The 21,452-nt window shown below is 38.9% G+C and overlaps 1 protein-coding gene across 2 annotated transcripts; it reads left to right on the forward strand.

Moving 5' to 3' along the window:
* The first annotated feature begins 18,337 nt into the window (after positions 1 to 18,337).
* Positions 18,338 to 21,082, forward strand: LOC127311600 (uncharacterized). Of its 2 annotated transcripts, none has more exons than XM_051342043.1 (4): positions 18,338 to 18,475; positions 18,962 to 19,082; positions 19,442 to 20,032; positions 20,124 to 21,082. In XM_051342043.1, exons 1-4 carry the CDS (start codon positions 18,440 to 18,442, stop codon positions 20,879 to 20,881), a joined length of 1,506 nt encoding a protein of 501 aa, XP_051198003.1. In that variant the 5' UTR covers positions 18,338 to 18,439; the 3' UTR covers positions 20,882 to 21,082. The 2 variants fall into 2 exon arrangements, with proteins under 2 accessions (XP_051198003.1, XP_051198004.1); XM_051342044.1 differs by having other exon boundaries at positions 20,130 to 21,082.
* The last annotated feature ends 370 nt before the right edge of the window (positions 21,083 to 21,452 follow it).

The raw sequence follows: 21,452 nt of genomic DNA on the forward strand, positions 1-21,452 counted from the left end.
TGGTAGCATTATAAGATGATCCCTCTCACTAAAATATCAAGATAATAAAGTGTTCATCCTTAGTAGCACCGTTGCCAAGACTTGTCGTTTCGAAGCATCTCGTGATGATCGGGTGTGATAGACTCAACAAGTGCATACAACGGGTGCAAGCCAGTTTTGGACATGCGGATACTAAGGTGGCCTTGACGAGCCTAGCATGTACGGACATGGTCTCGGAACACGTGATACCGAAAGGTAGAGCATGAATCATATGATTGATATGATGAACACTTTGAGTGTTCTCCATTGAAATTACATCTTGTCTCGTGATGATCGGACTTGGTGTGGTGGATTTGGTTCGTGTGATCACTAAGACAATGCGAGGGATATTGTTTTGAGTGGGAGTTCACCTAGTTTTTAATTTTGTTGAATTAAAATTTGAACTCAATTTATCATAAACATAAGTCTAAACTATTGCAAATATATGTTGTAGATATGGCGTCCCCAATCAATTTTAACCAGTTCCTAGAGAAAGAAAAGCTTAAGAGCAACAGTAGCAACTTCACCGACTGGTTCCGTCATGTGAGGATCTTCCTTAATGGCGGAAATCTGCAATATGTGCTTGATGCACCGCTAGGTGACCCTCCTGCAGAAACTGAAACCGATGAATTAAAGAACGTTTACGCGACTCAGAAAACTCGGTACTCTCAAGTTCAGTGTGCCATCCTATGCAGTCTGGAAGCCGATCTTCAAAAACGTTTTGAGCACCACGATCCTCATGAGTTGGTCAATGAGTTGAAAACTATCTTTGAAACTCATGCGGCCGTGGAATGCTATGAAGCATCGAAACACTTCTTCAGTTGCATGATGGAAGAAGGCAGCTCCGTTAGTGAGCACATGCTCGCCATGACCGGGCATGCGAAGAAACTCAGTGACTTGGGAATAGTGATTCCTAACAGACTGGGGATTAATCGTGTCCTTCAATCACTGCCACCTAATTACAAGAACTTTGTGATGAACTACAATATGCAGAACATGAACAAAGAGTTACCTGAACTTTTCGCCATGCTGAAATCTGCTGAGATTGAGATCAAGAAAGAGCACCAAGTGTTGATGGTCAACAAGACCACCAGTTTCAAGAAACAGGGCAAGTCTAAGGGAAAATTCAAGAAGGGTGGCAAGAAAGCTGCCACGCCTCCTGTGAAACCTAAGACTGGCCCTAAGCCTGATGCTGAGTGCTATTACTGCAAGGAGAAGGGACACTGGAAGCTTAATTGCTCCAAGTATTTGGCGGATCTGAAGAGCGGCCTTGTCAAGAAAAAGAAAGAAGGTATATCTGATATACATGTTATAGATGTTTATCTCACTGGTTCAAGTACTAGTACCTGGGTATTTGATACTGGTTTGGTTGCTCATATTGGTAACTAGAAGGAACTAAAGAATAAACGAAGACTATTGAAGGATGAAGTGATGATGCGCGTTGGAAATGGATCCAAAGTCGATGTGATCGCTGTCGGCACACTTCCTCTACATCTACCTTCGGGATTAGTTTTAAACCTCAATAATTGTTATTTTGTACCCGCGTTCAGCATGAACATTATATCTGGATCTTGTTTAATGCAAGACGGTTATTCATTCAAGTCTGAGAATAATGGTTGTTCTATTTTTATGAATAATATCTTTTATGGTCGAGCACCTAAAAAGAATGGTTTATTTCTGTTAGCTCTCGATAGTAGTGATACACATATTCATAACATTGATGCTAAGCGAATTAAATTGAATGATAATTCTACTTATATGTGGCACTGTCGTCTTGGTCATATTGGAGTGAAACACATGAAGAAACTCCATACCGATGGATTACTTGAATCACTTGACTTTGAGTCACTTGATAGATGCAAAGCATGTCTAATGGGAAAAATGACTAAGACTCCATTCTCTGGTATTATGGAGTGAGCTACTGACTTATTGGAAATCATACATACCGATGTGTGTGGACCAATGAGTGTAGCATCGCGCGGTGGTTATCGTTATGTTCTAACCTTCACAGATGATCTGAGTAGATATGGGTATATCTATTTCATGAAACATAAATCCGAAACTTTCGAGAAGTTTAAGGAATTCCAAAGTGAAGTAGAAAATCAACGTAACAAGAAGATTAAATTTTTACGATCTGATCGCAGAGGTGAATATCTGAGTTATGAGTTTGGCATGCATTTAAAGAAATGCGGAATACTTTCACAATTGACACCGCCGGGAACACCACAACAAAACGGTGTGTCCGAACGTCGTAATCGAACTCTCTTAGATATGGTTCGTTCTATGATGTCTCTTACTGATTTGCCGTTATCATTTTGGAGTTATGCATTAGAGACAAATTTCAGCATTCACTTTAAATAGAGCACCATCAAAATCCGTTGAAACGACACCGTATGAATTATGGTTTAATAAGAAACCTAAGCTGTCGTTCCTTAAAGTTTGGGGTTGCGAAGCCTATGTAAAAAAGTTACAACCGGACAAGCTAGAACCCAAAGCGGAGAAATGCGTCTTCATAGGATACCCTAAGGAAACTATAGGGTACACTTTCTATCACATATCCGAAGGCAAGATCTTTGTTGCTAAGAACGGAACCTTTCTTGAGAAAGAATTTCTCACTAAAGAAGTGACTGGAAGAAAAGTAGAACTCGATGAGATTGATGAATCTTCACTTGTTGATCAAAGTAGCGCAGTACCGGAAGTTGTTCCTGTGCCGCCTACACCGGCAACAGAGGAAGCTAATGATAATGATCATGAAACTTCGAATGAGATAGCTACTGAACCTCGCAGATCGACAAGGGAACGTGCCACTCCTGATTGGTATGATCCTTGTCTAAATGTCATGATTGTGGACAACAATGATGAAGACCCTACGACGTATGAAGAAGCGATGATGAGCCCAGATTCCAACAAATGGCAAGAAGCCATGAAATCCGAAATGGGATCCATGTATGATAGCCGCAAGGCTATCGAGAATAAATGGATCTTCAAGAGAAAAACAGATGCTGATGGTAATATTACTGTCTATAAAGCTCGACTTGTCGCAAAGGGTTTCCGACAAATTCAAGGTGTTGACTATGATGAGACTTTCTCACCTGTAGCGAAGCTAAAATCTGTGAGGATTTTGTTAGCAATAGCTGCATTTTTCGATTATGAGATTTGGCAAATGGATGTCAAAACGGCGTTCCTTAATGGAGACATTGAGGAAGAGTTGTATATGGTACAACCCAAAGGTTTTGTCGATCCTAAAAATGCTGACAAAGTATGCAAACTTCAGCGTTCAATTTATGGACTGAAGCAAGCATCGAGAAGTTGGAATCGATGCTTTGATAAGGTGATCAAAGACTTCGGGTTTATACAGTGTCATGGAGAGGCCTGTATTTACAAGAAAGTGAGTGGGAGCTCTATAGCATTCCTGATATTATATGTAGATGACATATTATTGATTGGGAATGATATAGAACTATTAAGCAGTGTAAAAGGTTATTTGAATAATAGTTTTTCAATGAAGGACCTTGGTGAAGCATCGTATATATTAGGCATCAAGATTTATAGAGATAGATCAAGACGTCTAATAGGGCTATCACAGAGTACATTCCTGGACAAGATTCTAAAGAAGTTTAGAATGGACGAAAGTAAGAAAGGATTCTTACCTATGTTACCTGGCAAGGTCTTGAGTAAGACTCAAGGTCCGGCTACGGCAGAAGAAAGAGAAAGGATGAGTCAGATCCCCTATGCATCGGCAGTAGGCTCTATCATGTATGCCATGCTATGTACTAGACCGGATATAGCACATGCTGTTAGTTTGACTAGCAAATATCAAAGTGATCCAGGAATGGAACACTGGACAGCGGTCAAGAATATCCTGAAGTACTTGAAAAGAACTAAGGATATGTTTCTTTGTTATGGAGGTGACCAAGAGTTCGTTGTAACAAGTTACACCGATGCAAGTTGGAACACTGATCCTGATGACTCTAAGTCACAGTCTGGGTACGTGTTTATATTGAATGGTGCTGCAGTAAGCTGGGCAAGCTCGAAGCAGTGCACGGTGGCGAAGTCTTCAACAGAATCGGAGTACATAGCAGCTTCAGAGGCTTCATCAGAAGCGGTATGGATGAAGAGGTTCATTGTAGAGCTCGGTGTGGTTCCTAGTGCATTAGACCCACTAGTCATCTACTGTGACAACATGGGTGCCATCGCCAATGCACAAGAACCAAGGTCACACAAGAGGCTGAAGCATATCAAGCTGCGTTATCATTCGATTCGCGAGTACATCGAAGATGGAGAAGTAAAGATTTGCAAAGTACACACTGATCTGAATGTAGCAGATCCGTTGACGAAAGCTCTCCCTAGGGCAAAGCATGACCAACACCAGAATGCCATGGGTGTTAGGTACCTTACAATGTAATCTAGATTATTGACTCTAGTGCAAGTGGGAGACTATTGGAGATATGCCCAAGAGGCAATAATAAAAGTGGTTATTATATATATTTATGTTTATGATAAATGTTTATATACCATGCTATAATTGTATTAACCGAAACATTGATACATGTGTGATATGTAAACAACAAATGAGTCCCTAGTAAGCCTCTTAACTAGCTTGTTGATTAATAGATGATTAGTTTCATAATCATGAACATTGGATGTTATTAATAACAAGGTTATATCATTATATGAATGATGTAATGGACACACCCAATTAAGCGTAGCATAAGATCACGTCATTAAGTTATTTGCTATAAGCTTTTCGATACATAGTTACCTAGTCCTTTCGACCATGAGATCATGTAAATCACTTATACTGGAAAGGTACTTTGATTACATCAAACGCCACTGCGTAAATGGGTGGTTATAAAGGTGGGATTAAGTATCCGGAAAGTATGAGTTGAGGCATATGGATCAACAGTGGGATTTGTCCATCCCGATGACGGATAGATATACTCTGGGCCCTCTCGGTGGAATGTCGTCTAATGTCTTGCAAGCATATGAATAAGTTCATAAGAGACCACATACCACGGTACGAGTAAAGAGTACTTGTCAGGAGACGAGGTTGAACAAGGTATAGAGTGATACCGATGATCAAACCTCAGACAAGTAAAATATCGCGTGACAAAGGGAATTGGTATCGTATGTGTATGGTTCATTCGATCACTAAGTCATCGTTGAATGTGTGGGAGCCATTATGGATCTCCAGATCCCGCTATTGGTTATTGGTTGGAGAGAGTTCTCACCCATGTCCACATAGTTCACGAACCGTAGGGTGACACACTTAAGGTTTGATGTTGTAATAGTAGAACTTGAATATGGAATGGAGTTCGAAGTATTGTTCGAAGTCTCGGATGGGATCCCGGACATCACGAGGAGTTCCGGAATGGTCCGGATAATAAGATTCATATATAGGAAGTCATATTCCAAGTTTGGAAATGATCCGGTGCATTTATGGAAGGTTCTAGAAGGTTCTAGAAAAGTCCGGAAGAAATCACTTTGGAAGGCAGAGTCCCGAAGGGACTCCACCTCCCATGGCCGGCCAACCCTAGAGGGGTGGAGTCCCAGGTGGACTCCACCTAAGGTGGCCGGCCACCCCCCTCATGGAAGGGTGGGAGTCCCACTTGAGGTGGGAATCCCACCTTGGGTAGGTTTCCCTACAACATGGAAGGTTTTGGTTGGGGTCTTATTCGAAGACTTGTAGTCCAACACTTGGGGGTTCCACCTATATAATGAGGGGCCAAGGGGAGGGGGCCGGCCACCACAAGCCACCAAGCTGGCCGCACCCCATAGAGGCCGGCCACCCCCTCTCCCCAAACCCTAGCCGCCCCACTCCTCCCCCTCTCCCGCAACGCTTAGCGAAGCTCCGCCGGAGATCTCCATCGCCACCGCCACCACGCCATCGTGCTGCCGGATTCAAGGAGGAGCTACTACTTCCGCTGCCCGATGGAACGGGGAGGTGGACGTCGTCTTCATCAACACCGAACGTGTGACCGAGTACGGAGGTGCTGCCCGATTGTGGCACCGTCAAGATCTTCTACACGCTTTTGAAAGCGGCAAGTGATCGTCTACCGCAGCAACAAGAGCCTCATCTTGTAGGCTTTGGAAATCTTCAAGGGTGAGTCTTGATCATCTCCTCGTTGCTCCCATCTTCTAGATTGCATCTTGCCTTGGTTTGCGTTCTCGCGGTAGGAAATTTTTTGTTTTCTATGCAACGTATCCCTGCACTCATTACATTTTACTTTATTGCACTTTACTTATCTTGCATTTTAATTTCAGCACATATAATTTATAGTAGAAACCTCTACACACACCATTTTTCCTAGATTTGCATAGAAGGTCATATAAGTAGGATATAGGGCTTTAGAGAATAGATAGTTTACCTTCAGCTCCTCGTGGGTTCGACACTCAAAGACTTATCGAATTATACTACGGTGGTCACTGCACTTGGGGGTTATCACACGGCATGAAAATAAGAACAAAAATTGCATTCATGTCCCTAATATGCACACTAGACCTTCTAAGCACATGAGCGAAGGGACTATCATAGATTAACCGGGAAATAAGATAAGAATGACATCATCTGAGACACCTCAAATGTAGGAAGGGTTTATGTGGTAGCCATCCACTAGTATCGAAATCGGCTATTTCAGGTATTTTGATTTATCTCAGATTAGGCATGCTGGATCGGCTAGGTAAAACAACCCTATAACATAATTCCTTATTAATGAGAAATGGAAATTTAACTTCTGTTGTTCTCATGCCGCAAAAGGTCGTTTCATTTCTGTTTTATCTTCCATTTATGCTAAAAATATTCATCTTTTATTTCTATTTTGTAAAATTCCAGTTATTTTTTCATATTTCCTTTCCATTTATAATTTTGTACAAAAAGGCAAAAATATTTCGGCTCCATTTTCATCCCTACCTTTCATACATACCATTATGTTCTACATATCTTTGAAATATGTTGGGTTCTCCCCATTTGATTGTTTTTTTCTCACATCTGTAAAAATGGTCTTAAGATAAGCTATTTCGGGTATTTCGAAATATCTCAGATTAGGTATGCTCGATGGGTCATCTAAAACTACCCCAAAATAATATTTATTAATGAGAAAAATAAATTTCACTTCCGTTGTTGTTCTGTTGGAAATGATCGTTTCATTTACGTTTCCGCTTGTGCTAAAAAGTTTCATTTTTGTTTCTATTTTGTAAAATTCCAATTTTTTTTCATATTTCCTTTCAATTTACATTTGTGTATAGAAAAGCAAGAATCTTTTTGGTGCATTTTCATCCCTGCCTTGCATAGAAATAATTATGTTCTACATATATTTGAAATATGTCGGGTTCTCATAATAGATTTTTTTCGTCACGTATAAACAAAAGCTGGGTCAAATAATTTTTTTATCAACACATATCTACATGTACTTATTTATGAATATTTGAATATGTGTGGTCCAAAATATGTCTATAATAGTTGCTTCCGAAGAAGTGGTTGAAGATAATTGTTATGGTCCCTCGTCCTATTCTTTAATAGTAAAATTTGCATTATTAAGATCCACGAGTGATATGTCTCTTATATCGGTAGGACCACCTAGTAGATCGAGGATACCCTCAAAGTACAAAATTTGGATATTGTACCCAATAATGCACTTAGAAGGTGCATGCAACAATTTGGCTATAGAAAGATCAACTATGTGTAGCAATTTAACACGACATGAAATAAATAAAAAACTTAAACGACATTGATCTCGATAATCTAAGCAATAGATCTTCTACACACAAGAACAAAGGGAGCATCATATATTAACTTGGGAATAAGATAAGGATGAAATCAACCAAGAATCCTCAAATGTAGGAATGGTATATGTGGTAGCCACCCACTAGTCTTAATATCAGCTATTTTGGGTATTTCGACATATCCCGAATTAGGTATGCTAGATGTGCCATCTAAAACTACCCTAAAATATTCTTTATTAAGTTGTTCCGTCGGAAAATGCTGTTTCACTTACGTTTCTGCTTCTACTAAAAAGTTTCAGTTTTTTTTTTCTAAAATTCCAAATCTTTTTCGTATTTACTTTCAATTTACATTTGTGTATAGAAAAGCAAGAATATTTCTGGTACATTTTCATCCTACCTTCCATAGAAATAATTATGTTCTACAAATATGTGAAATATATCGGCTTCTCCCCATAAGATTTTTTTCGTCACGTCTGAACAAAATTTGAGTCAAATAAATTTAGTATCAACACATATATACATGTACTTATTTATGAATAGTTGAATATTTGTGGTCCGAAAGATGTCTACAATAGTTGCTTCAGAAGAAGCGGTTGAAGATAATTATTATGGTCCCTCGTCATGTTCTTTAATAGTAAAATTTGCATTATTAAGATCCATGAGTGATATGTCTCTTATATTAGTAAGAGAACCTAGCACATTCACGAAACCCCCCAAACTAGAAAAGTTGGATATTGTACCCAATAATGTATTTAGAAGGTGCATGCAACAATTTGGAGATAGAAAGATCATCTATGTGTAGAAATTTAACACGGCATGAAATAAAAAAAACTTAAACTACATTGATCTCGATAATCTAAGCAATAGATCTTCTACACATGGAGTATCATAGATTAACTCGGGAATAAGAGAAGGATGAAATCATCGAAGAATCCTCAAACGTAGGACGGGTTTATGTGGTAGCCATCCAGTAGTCTCGAAATCGGCTATTTCAGGTATTTTGACTTATCTCAGATTAGGCATGCTGGATGGGCTAGGTAAAACAACCCTATAACATAAATTGCATATTAAAGAGAAATGGAAATTTCACTTCTGTTGTTCTCATGCCACAAAAGGTCGTTTCATTTCTGTTTCATATTCCGTTTATGCTAAAAAGATTCATTTTTATTTCTATTTTGTAAAATTCCAATTAATTTTTCATATTTCCTTTCCATTTATATTTTTGTACAAAAGGGCAAAAATATTTTGGCTCCATTTTCATCCCTACCTTTCATACATACCATTATGTTCTAGATATCTTTGAAATATGTTGGGTTCTCCCCATTTGATTGTTTTTTCTCACATCTGTAAAAATGGACTTAATATCAGCTATTTTGGGTATTTTGAAATATCTCAGATTAGGCATGCTCGATGGGTCATGTAAAACTACCCTAAAATAATCTTTATTAATGAGAAACAGAAATTTCACTTCCCTTGTTGTTCAGCTGGAAAAGGTCGTTTCATTTACATTTCCGCTTGTGCTAAAAAGTTTTGTTTTTGTTTCTATTGTGTAAAATTTCATTTTTTTTTCATATTTCCTTTCAATTTTCATTTGTGTATAGAAAAGGAATAATCTTTTTGGTGCATTTTCATCCCCATCTTGCATAGAAATAATTATGTCCTACATATATTTGAAATATGTCGGGTTCTCCTAATAGATTTTTTTGTCACGTCTGAACAAAAGCTGGTTCAAATAATTTTTTTATCAACACATATCTACATGTAATTATTTATGAATATGTGAATATTTGTGGTCCAAAATATTTCTATAATAGTTGCTTCAGAAGAAGTGGTTGAATATAATTGTTATGGTCCCTCGTCCTATTCTTTCATAGTAAAATTTGCATTATTAAGATCCATGAGTTATATGTCTCTTATATCGGTAAGACACCTAGTAGATCGAGGAAACCCCAAAAGTACAAAAGTTGGATATTGTACCCAATAATGCACTTAGAAGGTGCATGCAACAATTTGTAGATAGAAAGATCAACTATGTGTAGCAATTTAACACTGCATGAAATATAAAAAAACTTAAACGGCATTGATCTCGATAATCTAAGCAATAGATCTTCTACGCACAAAACCAAAGGGAGTATCATATATTAACTTGGGAATAAGAGAAGGATGTAATCAACCAAGAATCCTCAAACGTAGGAATGGTATATGTGGTAGCCATCCACTAGTCTTAAGATCAGCTATTTTGGGTATTTCGACATATCCCAAATTAGGTATGCTAGATGGGCCATCTAAAACTACCTAAAATATTCTTTATTAAGTTTTTCCGCCGGAAAAAGTTGTTTCACTTACGTTTCTGCTTCTACTAAAAAGTTTCATTTTTTATTTTCTAAAATTCCAATTTTTTTTCATATTTCCTTTCAATTTACATTTGTGTATAGAAAAGCAAGATTATTTCTGGTGCATTTTCATCCTACCTTCCATAGAAATAATTATGTTCTACAAATATGTGAAATATGCCGGCTTCTCCCAATAAGATTATTTTCGTCACGTCTGAAAAAAATTTGGGTCAAATAAATTTAGTATCAACACATATATACATGTAGTTATTTATGAATAGTTGAATATTTGTGGTCCGAAAGATGTCTATAATAGTTGCTTCAGAAGAAGTGGTTGAAGATAATTATTATGGTCGCTCGTCATGTTCTTTAATAGTAAAATTTGCATTATTAAGATGCATGAGTGATATGTCTCTTATATTAGTAAGAGCACCTAGCATATCCAGGAAACCCCCCTAGGTAGAAAAGTTGGATATTGTACCCAATAATGCATTTAGAAGGTGCATGCAACAATTTGGAGATAGAAAGATCATCTATGTGTAGAAATTTAACACGGCATGAAATAAAAAAAAAACATAAAATGCGTTAATCTCGACAATCTAAGCAATAGATCTTCTACACATGGAATATCATAGATTAACTCGGGAATAAGAGAAGGATGAAATCATCCAAGAATCCTCAAATGTAGGAAGGGTTTATGTGGTAGCCACCCACTAGTATCAGATTAGGCATGCTGGATGGGCCATCTAAAACTACCCTAATTATTAATGAGGAACGGAAAATTTCACTTTCGTTGTTGTTCCTTCGGAAAAGTTGTTTCATTTACGTAGCTAAAAAGTTTCAATTTTCCTATTTTGTAAAATTCCAATTCTTTTCTCATATTTCCTATCAATTTAAATTTGTGTATAGAAAAGAAAGAATATTTCTGGTGCATTTTCATCCGACCTTCCATAGAAATAATTATGTTCTACATATATCTGAAATATGTCGGGTTCTCCCCATTAGATTTTTTTTGTCACGTCTGAACAAAAGTTGGGTCAAATAAATTTAGTATCAACACATATAAACATGTACTTATTTATGAATAGTTGAATATTTGTGGTCCAAAAGATGTCTATAATAGTTGCTTCAGAAGAACTGGTTGAAGATAATTATTATGGTCGCTCGTCATGTTCTTTAATAGTAAATTTGCATTATTAAGATCCATGAGTGATACGTCTCTTATATCTATAAGAGCACCTATCAGATCCAGGAAACCCCCAAAATAGAAAAGTTGGATATAGTACCTAACAATGCACTTAGAAGGTGCATGCAACAATTTGGTAGAGAAAGATCAACTATGTGTAGCCATTTAACACAGCATGAAATAAAAAATAATTTAAATTGCATTGCTCTCGCTAATCTAAGCACTAGATCTTCTATGCACGGGAACGAAGGGAGTCTCATAGATTAATTGGGGAATATGAGAAGGATGAAATCATCAAAGACTCCTCAAATGTTGGAAGGATTTATGTGGTAGCCACCCACTAGTCTTAAGATCGGCTATTTTGGGTATTTTGCCATATCTTAGATTAGGCATGCTGAATGGGCCATTTACAACTACCGTAAAATATTAAACAGAAATTTCACTTCCGTTGTTGTTTTGCCAGAAAAGGTCGTTTCATTTATGTTTCCTCTTCTGCGAAAAAGTTTTGTTTTTGTTTCTATTTTGTAAAATTCCAATTATTTTTCTCATATTTCCTTTCAATTTACATTTGTGTATAGAAAAGCAAGAACCTTTCTGGTGCATTTTCATCCCTACCTTGCATAGAAATAGTTATGTTCTTCATATATTTGAAATATGTCGGGTTCTCCCAATAGATTGTTTTCGTCAGATCTGAACAAAAGTTGGGTCAAATAAATTAGTATCAACACATATCTACATGTACTTATTTATTAATAGTTGAATATTTGTGGTCCAAAATACGTCTATAATAGTTGCTTCAGAAGAAGTGGTTGAAGATAGTTGTTATGGTCCCTCATCCTGTTCTTTAATAGTGAAATTTACATTATTAAGATCCATGAGTATGTATCTTACATCAGTAAGAGAACCTAGCAGATCCAGGAACCCTCCCCCCCCCCCCCCCCAAAGTAGAAAAAGTTTATCATACCTAACAATGCATTTACAAGGTGCATGCAACAATTTGGAAAGAGAAAGATCAACTATGGGTAGCAATTTAACCCGACATGAAATAAAAAAAACTTAAACTGCATTGCTCTCGCTAATCTAAGCACTAGATCTTCTACGCACAATGAACGAAGGGAGTATCATAGATTAACTGGGAATAAGAGAAGGATGAAATCATCCAAGACTCATCAAACGTAGTAAGGAATTATGTGGTAGCCATTCACTAGTCTTAAGATCAGTTATTTTGGGTATTTTGACATATCTTAGATTAGGCGTGCTTGAAGGGCCATCTTAAACTACCCTAAAATATTATTTATTAACGAGAAACGTATATTTCACTTACGTTGTTGTTCTGTCGGAACAGGTCATTTCATTTGCATATCCACTTCTGCTAAAAAGTTTCATTTTTGTTTCTATTTTGTAAAATTGCATTTGTTTCTTCATATTTCCTTTCGATTTACATTTGTGTAAGGAAAAGCAAGAATATTTCTGGTGCATTTTCATCGCTACCTTGCATAGATATAATTATTTTCAAATATGTTGGGTTTTGCCTATTAGATTTTTTTGTCACGACTAAAAAAGTTCGGTGAAATAAAATTAGTATCAACACATATCTACATATACTTATTTATGAATAATTGAATAGTCGAATATTTGTGGTCCATAGGAGGTCTGTATTAGTTGCTTCAGAAGAAGTGGTTGAAGATAATTGTTATGGTCCCTCGTCCTGTTCTTTAATAGTAAAATTTGTCTTATTAAGATCCATGAGTGATACTACCTCCATCTCAAAGCTTAAGGTTTTTTTTTCCGAAAAGTCAAACCAAGTAAAGTTTGACCAAACTTTTAGAACAATCTATCAACAAAAATAATATTTTGTAGATACCATACGGAAATATATTTCATTATCTATTTAATGATTTTAATTTTATATTTTGCATGTTAATTATTTTTGGTAAAACCTTAGTCAAACTTGATATAATTTGACTTTCTAAAAATAATATAAGCCTTAAGCTTTGGGATGGAGGTAGTATGTCTCTTATATCGGTAAGAGCACCTAGCAGGTCCCGAGACCCCCAAAGTAGAAAAGTTTGATATAGTACCTAATAATGCACTTATAAGGTGCATGCAACAATTTGAAGAGGAAAGATCAACTAAGTGTAGAAATTTAACACGCCATGAAATAAAAAAGAACTTAAACTGCATTGCTCTCGATAATATAAGCACTAGACCTTCTACGCACATGAACGAAGGGAGTATCATAGATTAACTAGGGAATAAGAGAACGATGAAATTATCCAAAACTCCTCAAAAGTAGGAAGGATTTTGGTGGTATCCACTCACTAGTCTTAAGATCGGCTATTTTGGGTATTTTGACATATCTTAGATTAGCATGTTGGATGGGCCATCTAAAATACCCTAAAATATTCTTTATTAACGAGAAACGGAAATTTCACTTCCATTGTTGTTCTGCCAGAAAAGGTCTTTTTATTTACGTTTCCACTTATGCTAAAAAGTTTCATATTTGTTTCTATTTTGTAAAATTCCAATTATTTTTTCATATTTCCTTTCCATTTACATTTGTGTACAGAAAAGCAAGAAATCTTTCTTGGTCATTTTCATCCCTACCTTGAATAGATATAATTATGTTCTACATATATTTGAAAAATGTCGAGTTCTCCCCATTATATTGTTTTTTCATCACGTCTGAAAAAGTTGGGTCGAATAAGATTAGTATCAACACATATCTACATCTACTTATTTATGAATAGTTGAATATTTTAGGTCCAAAAGATGTCTATGATAGGTGCTTCAGAAAAAGTGGTTGAAGTTAATTGTTATGGTCCCTCGTCATGTTTTTTAATAGTAAAATTTGAATTTTTTTAGATCTATGAGTGATATGTCTCTTATATCGGTAAGAGCACCTAGCAGACTCAGGAGACCCCCAAAGTAGAAAAGTTGGATATAGTACCTAATAATTCACTTAGAAGGTGCATGCAACATTTCGGACAAAGAAAGATCAACTAAGTGTAGCAATTTAACACATGAAATAAACAAAAAGAACTTAAACTGCATTGCTCTCGCTAATATAAGCACTAGATCTTCTACGCACAGGAACGAAGGGAGTATCATAGATTAACTAGGCAGGATGAAATCATCCAAGACTGCACAAACGTAGGATTTGTGTGGTAGCCACCCACTAGTCTTAAAATCGCTATTTTAGATATGTTGACATATCTTAGATTAGGCATGCTAGATGGGCCATCTAAAACCACCCTAAAATATTATTTATTAACGAGAAACAGAAATTTCAGTTCCATTATTGTTAGGTCGTTTCATTTATTTTGTTTCCATTTTGTAAAATTCTAATTATTTTTTCATATTTCATTTCCATTTACATTTGTGTACAGGCAAGCAAGAATCTTACTGGTGCATTTTCATCGCTACCTTGCATAGATATAATTATGTTTTACATATATTTGAAATATGTCAGGTTCTCCCTATTAGATTGGCGCGAGGAGGCCGCAGAATGAACTCCGTGGAGCACTTGATGAGCGCGGCGGATTCTTCCTGCATGGCGGAGGGCCAGTTCGGGTCCTTCACCACGGCACGAACGGGAGCGTGGCAGTGGAGAGACGTCAGCAGACATTGGTGTAGTAGAGGTGATGTGAGCATAGCGTGGATTCGGCTTAAAGATAGCGGCCTGGGCGCGGATGACCTTCCGTCGAACATGTGGTGGCGAGGACGGCAGCGACGAGCCGGCAGTCGACATGGATGAAGCAGAGGCGCCCATCGACGAAGGGGGGTGGAGCTTGAATCCTCTGAGCACGCACACTGTGAGAGAGCGTGGGAACTCGGCGATGGATTTGAATCCAGCAGACGCTTTTGTGCCGCTCTAGTGAGGGGCGGCGAATGCAGCCCACCAGCAGCAGATGAACTCGGCGCCACCGAAGGAGGCACAACCTGTACATGAACAAATGGCAGTGCTTGATGTCTCTCCGTGGCAGGGGTCTGTGAGGAAGCAGGTGGTGGAGCAGTGGCGAAGGGGAAAACATTCTCGACAAAGTGAACATGCCGCAAAGTCAAGACATGGCAGGAGGCCGAATCGTAGCAGCGGTATCCGTGGTGGTTCGGTGAATAGCCGAAGAAGATACATGAGATGGAGCGGCGATCCAGCTTGTGACGCGATGTTGCCTCTCTGTTCGGATAGGAGAGGCACCCGAAGACGTGCAACATGTTGTAGTTAGGGCGACACCAAGGAGCAACTCATGGGGTATGTGAGCCGTGGTGTAATCTGTCCCGAATCGGGACTAAAGACCTATTTTCTAGTACTAGTGCTACATGGTAATCTCATGAGCGAGGAAGCGGAACGGGTGGTGGTCAATATTGACAACGGTAAATCATGACAGCAATAACTAGTAAGCGCATTGATACGAGGTATCTATACTTCTTATAAAACAAAACCTCACTAAGTGCAATTAATATTTATCTATCTCAACATGAAAGCTATCCACATCACCTATTTCCTTAGACAATCATTTGTCCACCTCATCCCACTAATAGTTCTCATTTATTATCTATCTCTACATGCAAGATATTCATATTATCTATTTTTAACCATTAAACTAGCAATGTCATCTTTTGTTTTCTGCTCGATTGATAATATCGCACCCTCATGTTATATCATTATATAGTTAAGTCGTGTACAACTTGAACACCGAAATAGTTTAACAACGAAAAGAACTCTTTACGAATTAAACTTAATGTTAATTAAGTGCTCTTATATGTAACCACATATGACGTTTTTTAAAAACATGCGGCAATGTGCATGCATTTTTCATGCAAGCCATATCAATATCATTTGGTGTTTTACCTTATCTAAATCAATCGCGTACACCTCTGAAATATAATGATCTTTAAATTTTCAAATACCTATCTATTTCATGGCTATTAAATTTAGTGTCTCAACTCCTATGGCCAACTAAATATTGCATATTCTATAAACCAAGTTTTATGTGTTTTATTAGATTTCTTAAAGAGATATCTGCTGTAACGCGTGGGGTATTGTTCTAGTTAATATATACAAGTGTGTAGAGGAGAGCAAGATTAAAATAAACTACGTTTGCACCAATGATCAAGTATTTAGGTTGACTCAAGTTCTTGGAGATGCGAGGAAGAACCAGTGTCCAACCTACGAAGACGAGCATATCGTGTTTAGGAAGATGATTGTTAGCAATCAACATAAGCCCGGTCGGTGCGGCACATTATCGTGTACTTGTTCCGTATACATCTCCGAGTAGTACTAGAAAACCATCACCGATGTGTATTGATGTTGCGGTTTTTTTTCAGATTAACAGAAAGCGCTCCCCAGCTCCATTTTCTCATTTTCTCATTGATCGATCAAGCGATTAGGTGCTAGCTACCATTGATCGATCAAGTGATTAGGTGCTAGGTGGTTACGTGCATAGACGGAAGCAACTCGTCTGTGTACATCGCGGAGGAAGTATCGGTGAACGTGTTTGTATCTTGTCAAATCATCTTCATCGTCGAGCACCGTCGGGCTGTACTCGGTGGTATATTGGGGCTGGGCCAACATTCTCGCGGTATTCACACATGCGCAGCAGGTCTGGGTGCTTATCTTAGACAGTGTCCGTGTCCCAAATGCACTCAGGCCGGATGCCAGCGACACTCTCACTGAATTGCTGACCTTTCCATCAGGAAGCTTGGACAAATTGAAGCTGAAGATGAGGCGATCTATAGTGCGACTAGTTTGGTGCAACGCAATGAGCAAATTTTCAACCACACTGCGACATCGCCGCCTGAGTTTGTTCCAAAAGATTTTGACAGAGGTACAATCCAGGGCGTCGATATGTGCTAACCCTGGTCGATATATAGACCACTTGAACCAGACCAGCGAGGCTTGTGCTAGCGACATTTCTCTTGCTTTTGTTCTTTTTTGTTTTAATTTCTCTTCTTCAGACTCTTGTTTGATTTTGTTTAGTCTTTCTCTTCTGCTCGGCTTATGTACTCCGGGTCAGTTTTCTACCTGTCTTGTACTCAACTCCTATGTAATGGCAATGAAGGCAGCTAGGCTGCCTTTCGTAAAAAAGTATATCTTGATCTTCTCGCAGAGGGTTATCCAATATTCCATTGTGCTTTAAGCTTTAGTTTGGTTTTTCAGTAAGCTTGTGATATTCGTTGTGCTCCTCCATTGTGTCATTTTTAAAACGACATCTATGGACACTAACACCTAGGACATAGTCTAATTGAAAAAGCTATGAGCCGCAAATGAGCGTGAGATGAGATTTGACAATGGGTTATGGTAACCTCCAACTCGAGCTAACCACCTCACCCTATGTATGGTTAGTCTCTCTCGTGTCATTTTTGGATGCAAACACAAGGAACCAGGAGGTGGTGTTTTGGCTCATAGGTGCATATGAACCTATTATTGAAAATGCATAAATATTACATCTAAAAAATATCAATAAAATTGAAAATAAGATTTCACGTGTACATATGGGCATTCTATGTTCTCACACAAGTTTTCGGGGAAAACGAACATTTTGCGTTGCTTGTGTAAAAAAGATAAACAAATGTTCAGTGAATAGTGATGTTGAAGCATCAAAATTTGTCTTTTTTACATGGGACACAAAAAGTGCTACTTTCTTCCGAAAATTTGTGTGCCAACATAAAATGTCTAGATATACATGGGAAATTTTATTTCATATTTTTGAAAATTTTAATTTGTCTTTTCACGTAATGGGTTCATATGTAGTATGACCGAAATGCATTTTTCAAGGAACCATCCCTAATAAATTCTGCGTTTATGGTGGATGGAGATAACTGTACATGATGGAGATAACAGTACATGGTCCCCGAGCCTTGCCTTATATGGTAACACTGTATTGCTTGAATAAGCTGTGGCAGGTGCTGCACCAATGGAAGTTCAAGGCCTTGAATTTTTGTTAGGTGCCTGTCGGCGGTTCCGCGCGGTATTCAACGTTGGATCTTGGTATTATTGTAATAGTGTACTATACTATTGTTCACTGAAAGGAAACTGTTGGCAGATGCTGCCTGTTTACCTGAATTGACCATGCTCTTGGGCCTTTTTTCTTACAGTGGCTCGCACGATTAGCCTAGCCCCGTTTGGGTCTATAAATAGGCAGTATCATCACACCAAAGGGCAACTACAACGCACAACATGGACGTCCTGGTGCTACTCATCTCGCTTATCCTGGTGAGCCCAAATATTGTTACCATCTTTGGTGTCGTTCCTCTTGAGTTTCGGAATAAGTGCGCACTCTACAATGTTTCCTTATCTCAAATTAAATAGGTACTCTAGATTCTGTTTAATGTTTCATATTACCCAGAGTCAAAGACTAACCATTTTGTTCGTCATACACGTAAATATTTACTTATCATTTAGTCTCGTTTTTCTAACGATTATGATTAGATATGTGTAGCAGTATACTAGCTCACTCCATTCCCATGCTCTAGCTTCATTTTTAGTTAGACAATATTTTTGAAGTTCGAGATGTACACGACTAATTTAGTGTTATATATTAGATTAATTTTTATTATATATATTAGCATATTAGTTTTGTTAGATTTAATTAAAGTTATGAAGTTTGCACAAGAAAATGTAATTTTACTTTATTTAGGGCAGACAAAGCACGGACCCTTGTGAAATTAATTTCGATATTTTGTACGATGGTGCGTGTAGGTTGCTGGACGAGGAAGCACAAGCCATGCGAATTCCGAGACTACAATGGACTATTGGCAAACATTACTTCCCCGAACAACTATGCCACCAGCCATACTTGACCTACTGAACCATCATGCAGGTTAATCTCCCCCCTTAACACCCACGTAATAGAGTTACTAATCTGTTAAGGAATTGTAAAACCTGCTATTGTTGATGAAAACCATATGCACACATATAAACCATATATTTAGCATTTAGAACGATGACTAGGTTTAGTAACTCGGACAGTACCATGCATTATATATATGGGTGTGGGCTAATTATGCTTGTGTTATTTTGTACTTGTGATGGTTGTCTTTTTGGTTGTAATTCAGTTGTGATGATTATCTCATGTACACACCCACGTTAATCATTTGGCATGCACTTAAAAATGTAAGTTTGTTTGTCTTTCATTGTATCAATCGCTCATATGAATGACAACAAAATACCAAATTGTAGGTTCCAGTAACGTCAAGTCTATAAAGAACTCCAAGAATGTTTATGCTGCATCACAAGCTGGAGATGACTTCAAGAAAATATTTGTGTCCTATGCGTCTGAAGGTAATATAAAGGACCTAAAGAATGACATGATATTAGAAGGTAAACAAGATTCAAAGAAAGTTTACGCGGAAGACTTAAAAAAGATCCTAGCAGCAAGACCACGAAGTGAAGAAAATCTTAAAGAAATATCAGTATCATATGGGTCAAAACTAGAAGCGGGTGTGAAGGAAATCTTCGTCTCATATGGGTCAGAAGGTGGACAAGATTCGAAGAAAGCTTCGGTGGTCGATTTAGAGAAGATCTTAGCAGCAAGACCGCGAAATGAAGAAAATCTAAATGGATTTTTTGCAACATACGGGTCCAAACTTGAAGAGGATCTGAAGGAGATATCAGTGTCATACGGGTCAGACGGTGAAGAGGACCTAAAGAATATATCAGCTTCCTATGGGATAAAAGGTGAAGAGGGCGTAAAGGAAATATCGGTGTCATATGGAGGGCAAGAAGATGAAGCTGGTCTAAATAAGATATCGGCGTCAGAAGGAGAGAAAGGTGGTCTTTAAAATTCTGTGTAAACTCTAAAATACATGAATTCGACAAAGGTACACAATGTTCGTGTGCTCACAGCGTCTCTGTGTCGCAGTTACAGCTGGGGGAGGGCATGTCCATGTCCACACTCACGGCCACCGCAGCAGAAGGATTGCAGATGTTTTCTTCTTCCACGACATGCTGCGGCCAGGGACGGTGATGACCCCGACCATCCCGCCGACCAGCTCCCTGCCGGCTCTTCTTCCCCGTCACGTCGCCAACTCCATCCCGTTCTCCGCTAAGCGCTTCCCCGACATCGTCGCCATGTTCGCGCCGGCGTCCCTCGCGATAGCCGGAGAGATGCGGTGGACGCTCGACACCTGCGAGCATCCACGGCCGCTCCCAGGCCAGAAAGCAGGCTGCGCCACCTCCATTGAGTCCCTCGCCGAGCTCACGGCGTCGCTCCTGGGGACGCGCGACGTCCTGGCGTTCTCCGCCGACATGCCCCTGGAGGTCGCCGACACGTCGGCGCTGCGGGCAAGGCACAACGTGACGGCGGCGCGGAGGCTCTCGACGTCGCTGGAGGTGGTGACCTGCCACGACCTGACGTACCCGTACGCGGTGTTCTACTGCCACACATCCAACCCCACCGCGGCGTACATGGTGACGCTGGAGAGCCAGGACGGCGCGGCGCCGGCGATGGAGGCGCTGGCCGTGTGCCACCTCGACACCTCGCAGTGGAGCCCGGAGAACCCGTTCTTCAAGCTGCACAGCGTCAGCCCAGGGGAGGTAGCCGTGTGCCACTTCCTCAGTAAACTCAGCACCATCTGGGTCCGCGCCGGTGAGCTGGGCGACCTACGTGCAGCCGAGTAGAATAAATTAAGGCCACGTCAGTAATGCTGCGTGTCTTGACTCTTGATAGTACCGCAAAATAACATCCATGCTACGCGGACTGCGTGTGCATCGCTATTGTTCCAAGGCCATCCCTAGTCTATTTTATGTCGCATTTGGTGACTTAGTTTATTTTCTGGGATTATTGATCACTTGAATAATTTGCTGTTTCTGCACGATAAATCTGTGTCGTAACTTTTTGCGACTGCTACTCTATGAAAGTGTGTACCCCATCGATAATAAAGATATGTCTCAGGAATCCTAAACTACTATCCGAATTCCATTAAAAAAACTACTATCCAAATTTGATAATCCTTGGTCGCCTAAGAAATTTTTAAAGCTCTAACTGTCTGACTTTTTTTTTGCGGACCAGAACTTTATACATAAAATCAACCAGCGGTATTACAATCCTTACAAAGGATACTAGCTAAAAATGGTGGAGTGAAATTAATCCACAAGCACCGCTTTCTCTCTAAACTAACTCTCTGAGCACACGCGTGAGCTGCCATGTTGGCTAACCTGTTTACATGCAACAAATTAAAAGCTAGTGAAA

The sequence above is a fragment of the Lolium perenne genome, chromosome 7 (genome assembly GCF_019359855.2).
Source record: "Lolium perenne isolate Kyuss_39 chromosome 7, Kyuss_2.0, whole genome shotgun sequence".
Taxonomy (NCBI): Eukaryota; Viridiplantae; Streptophyta; class Magnoliopsida; order Poales; family Poaceae; genus Lolium; species Lolium perenne.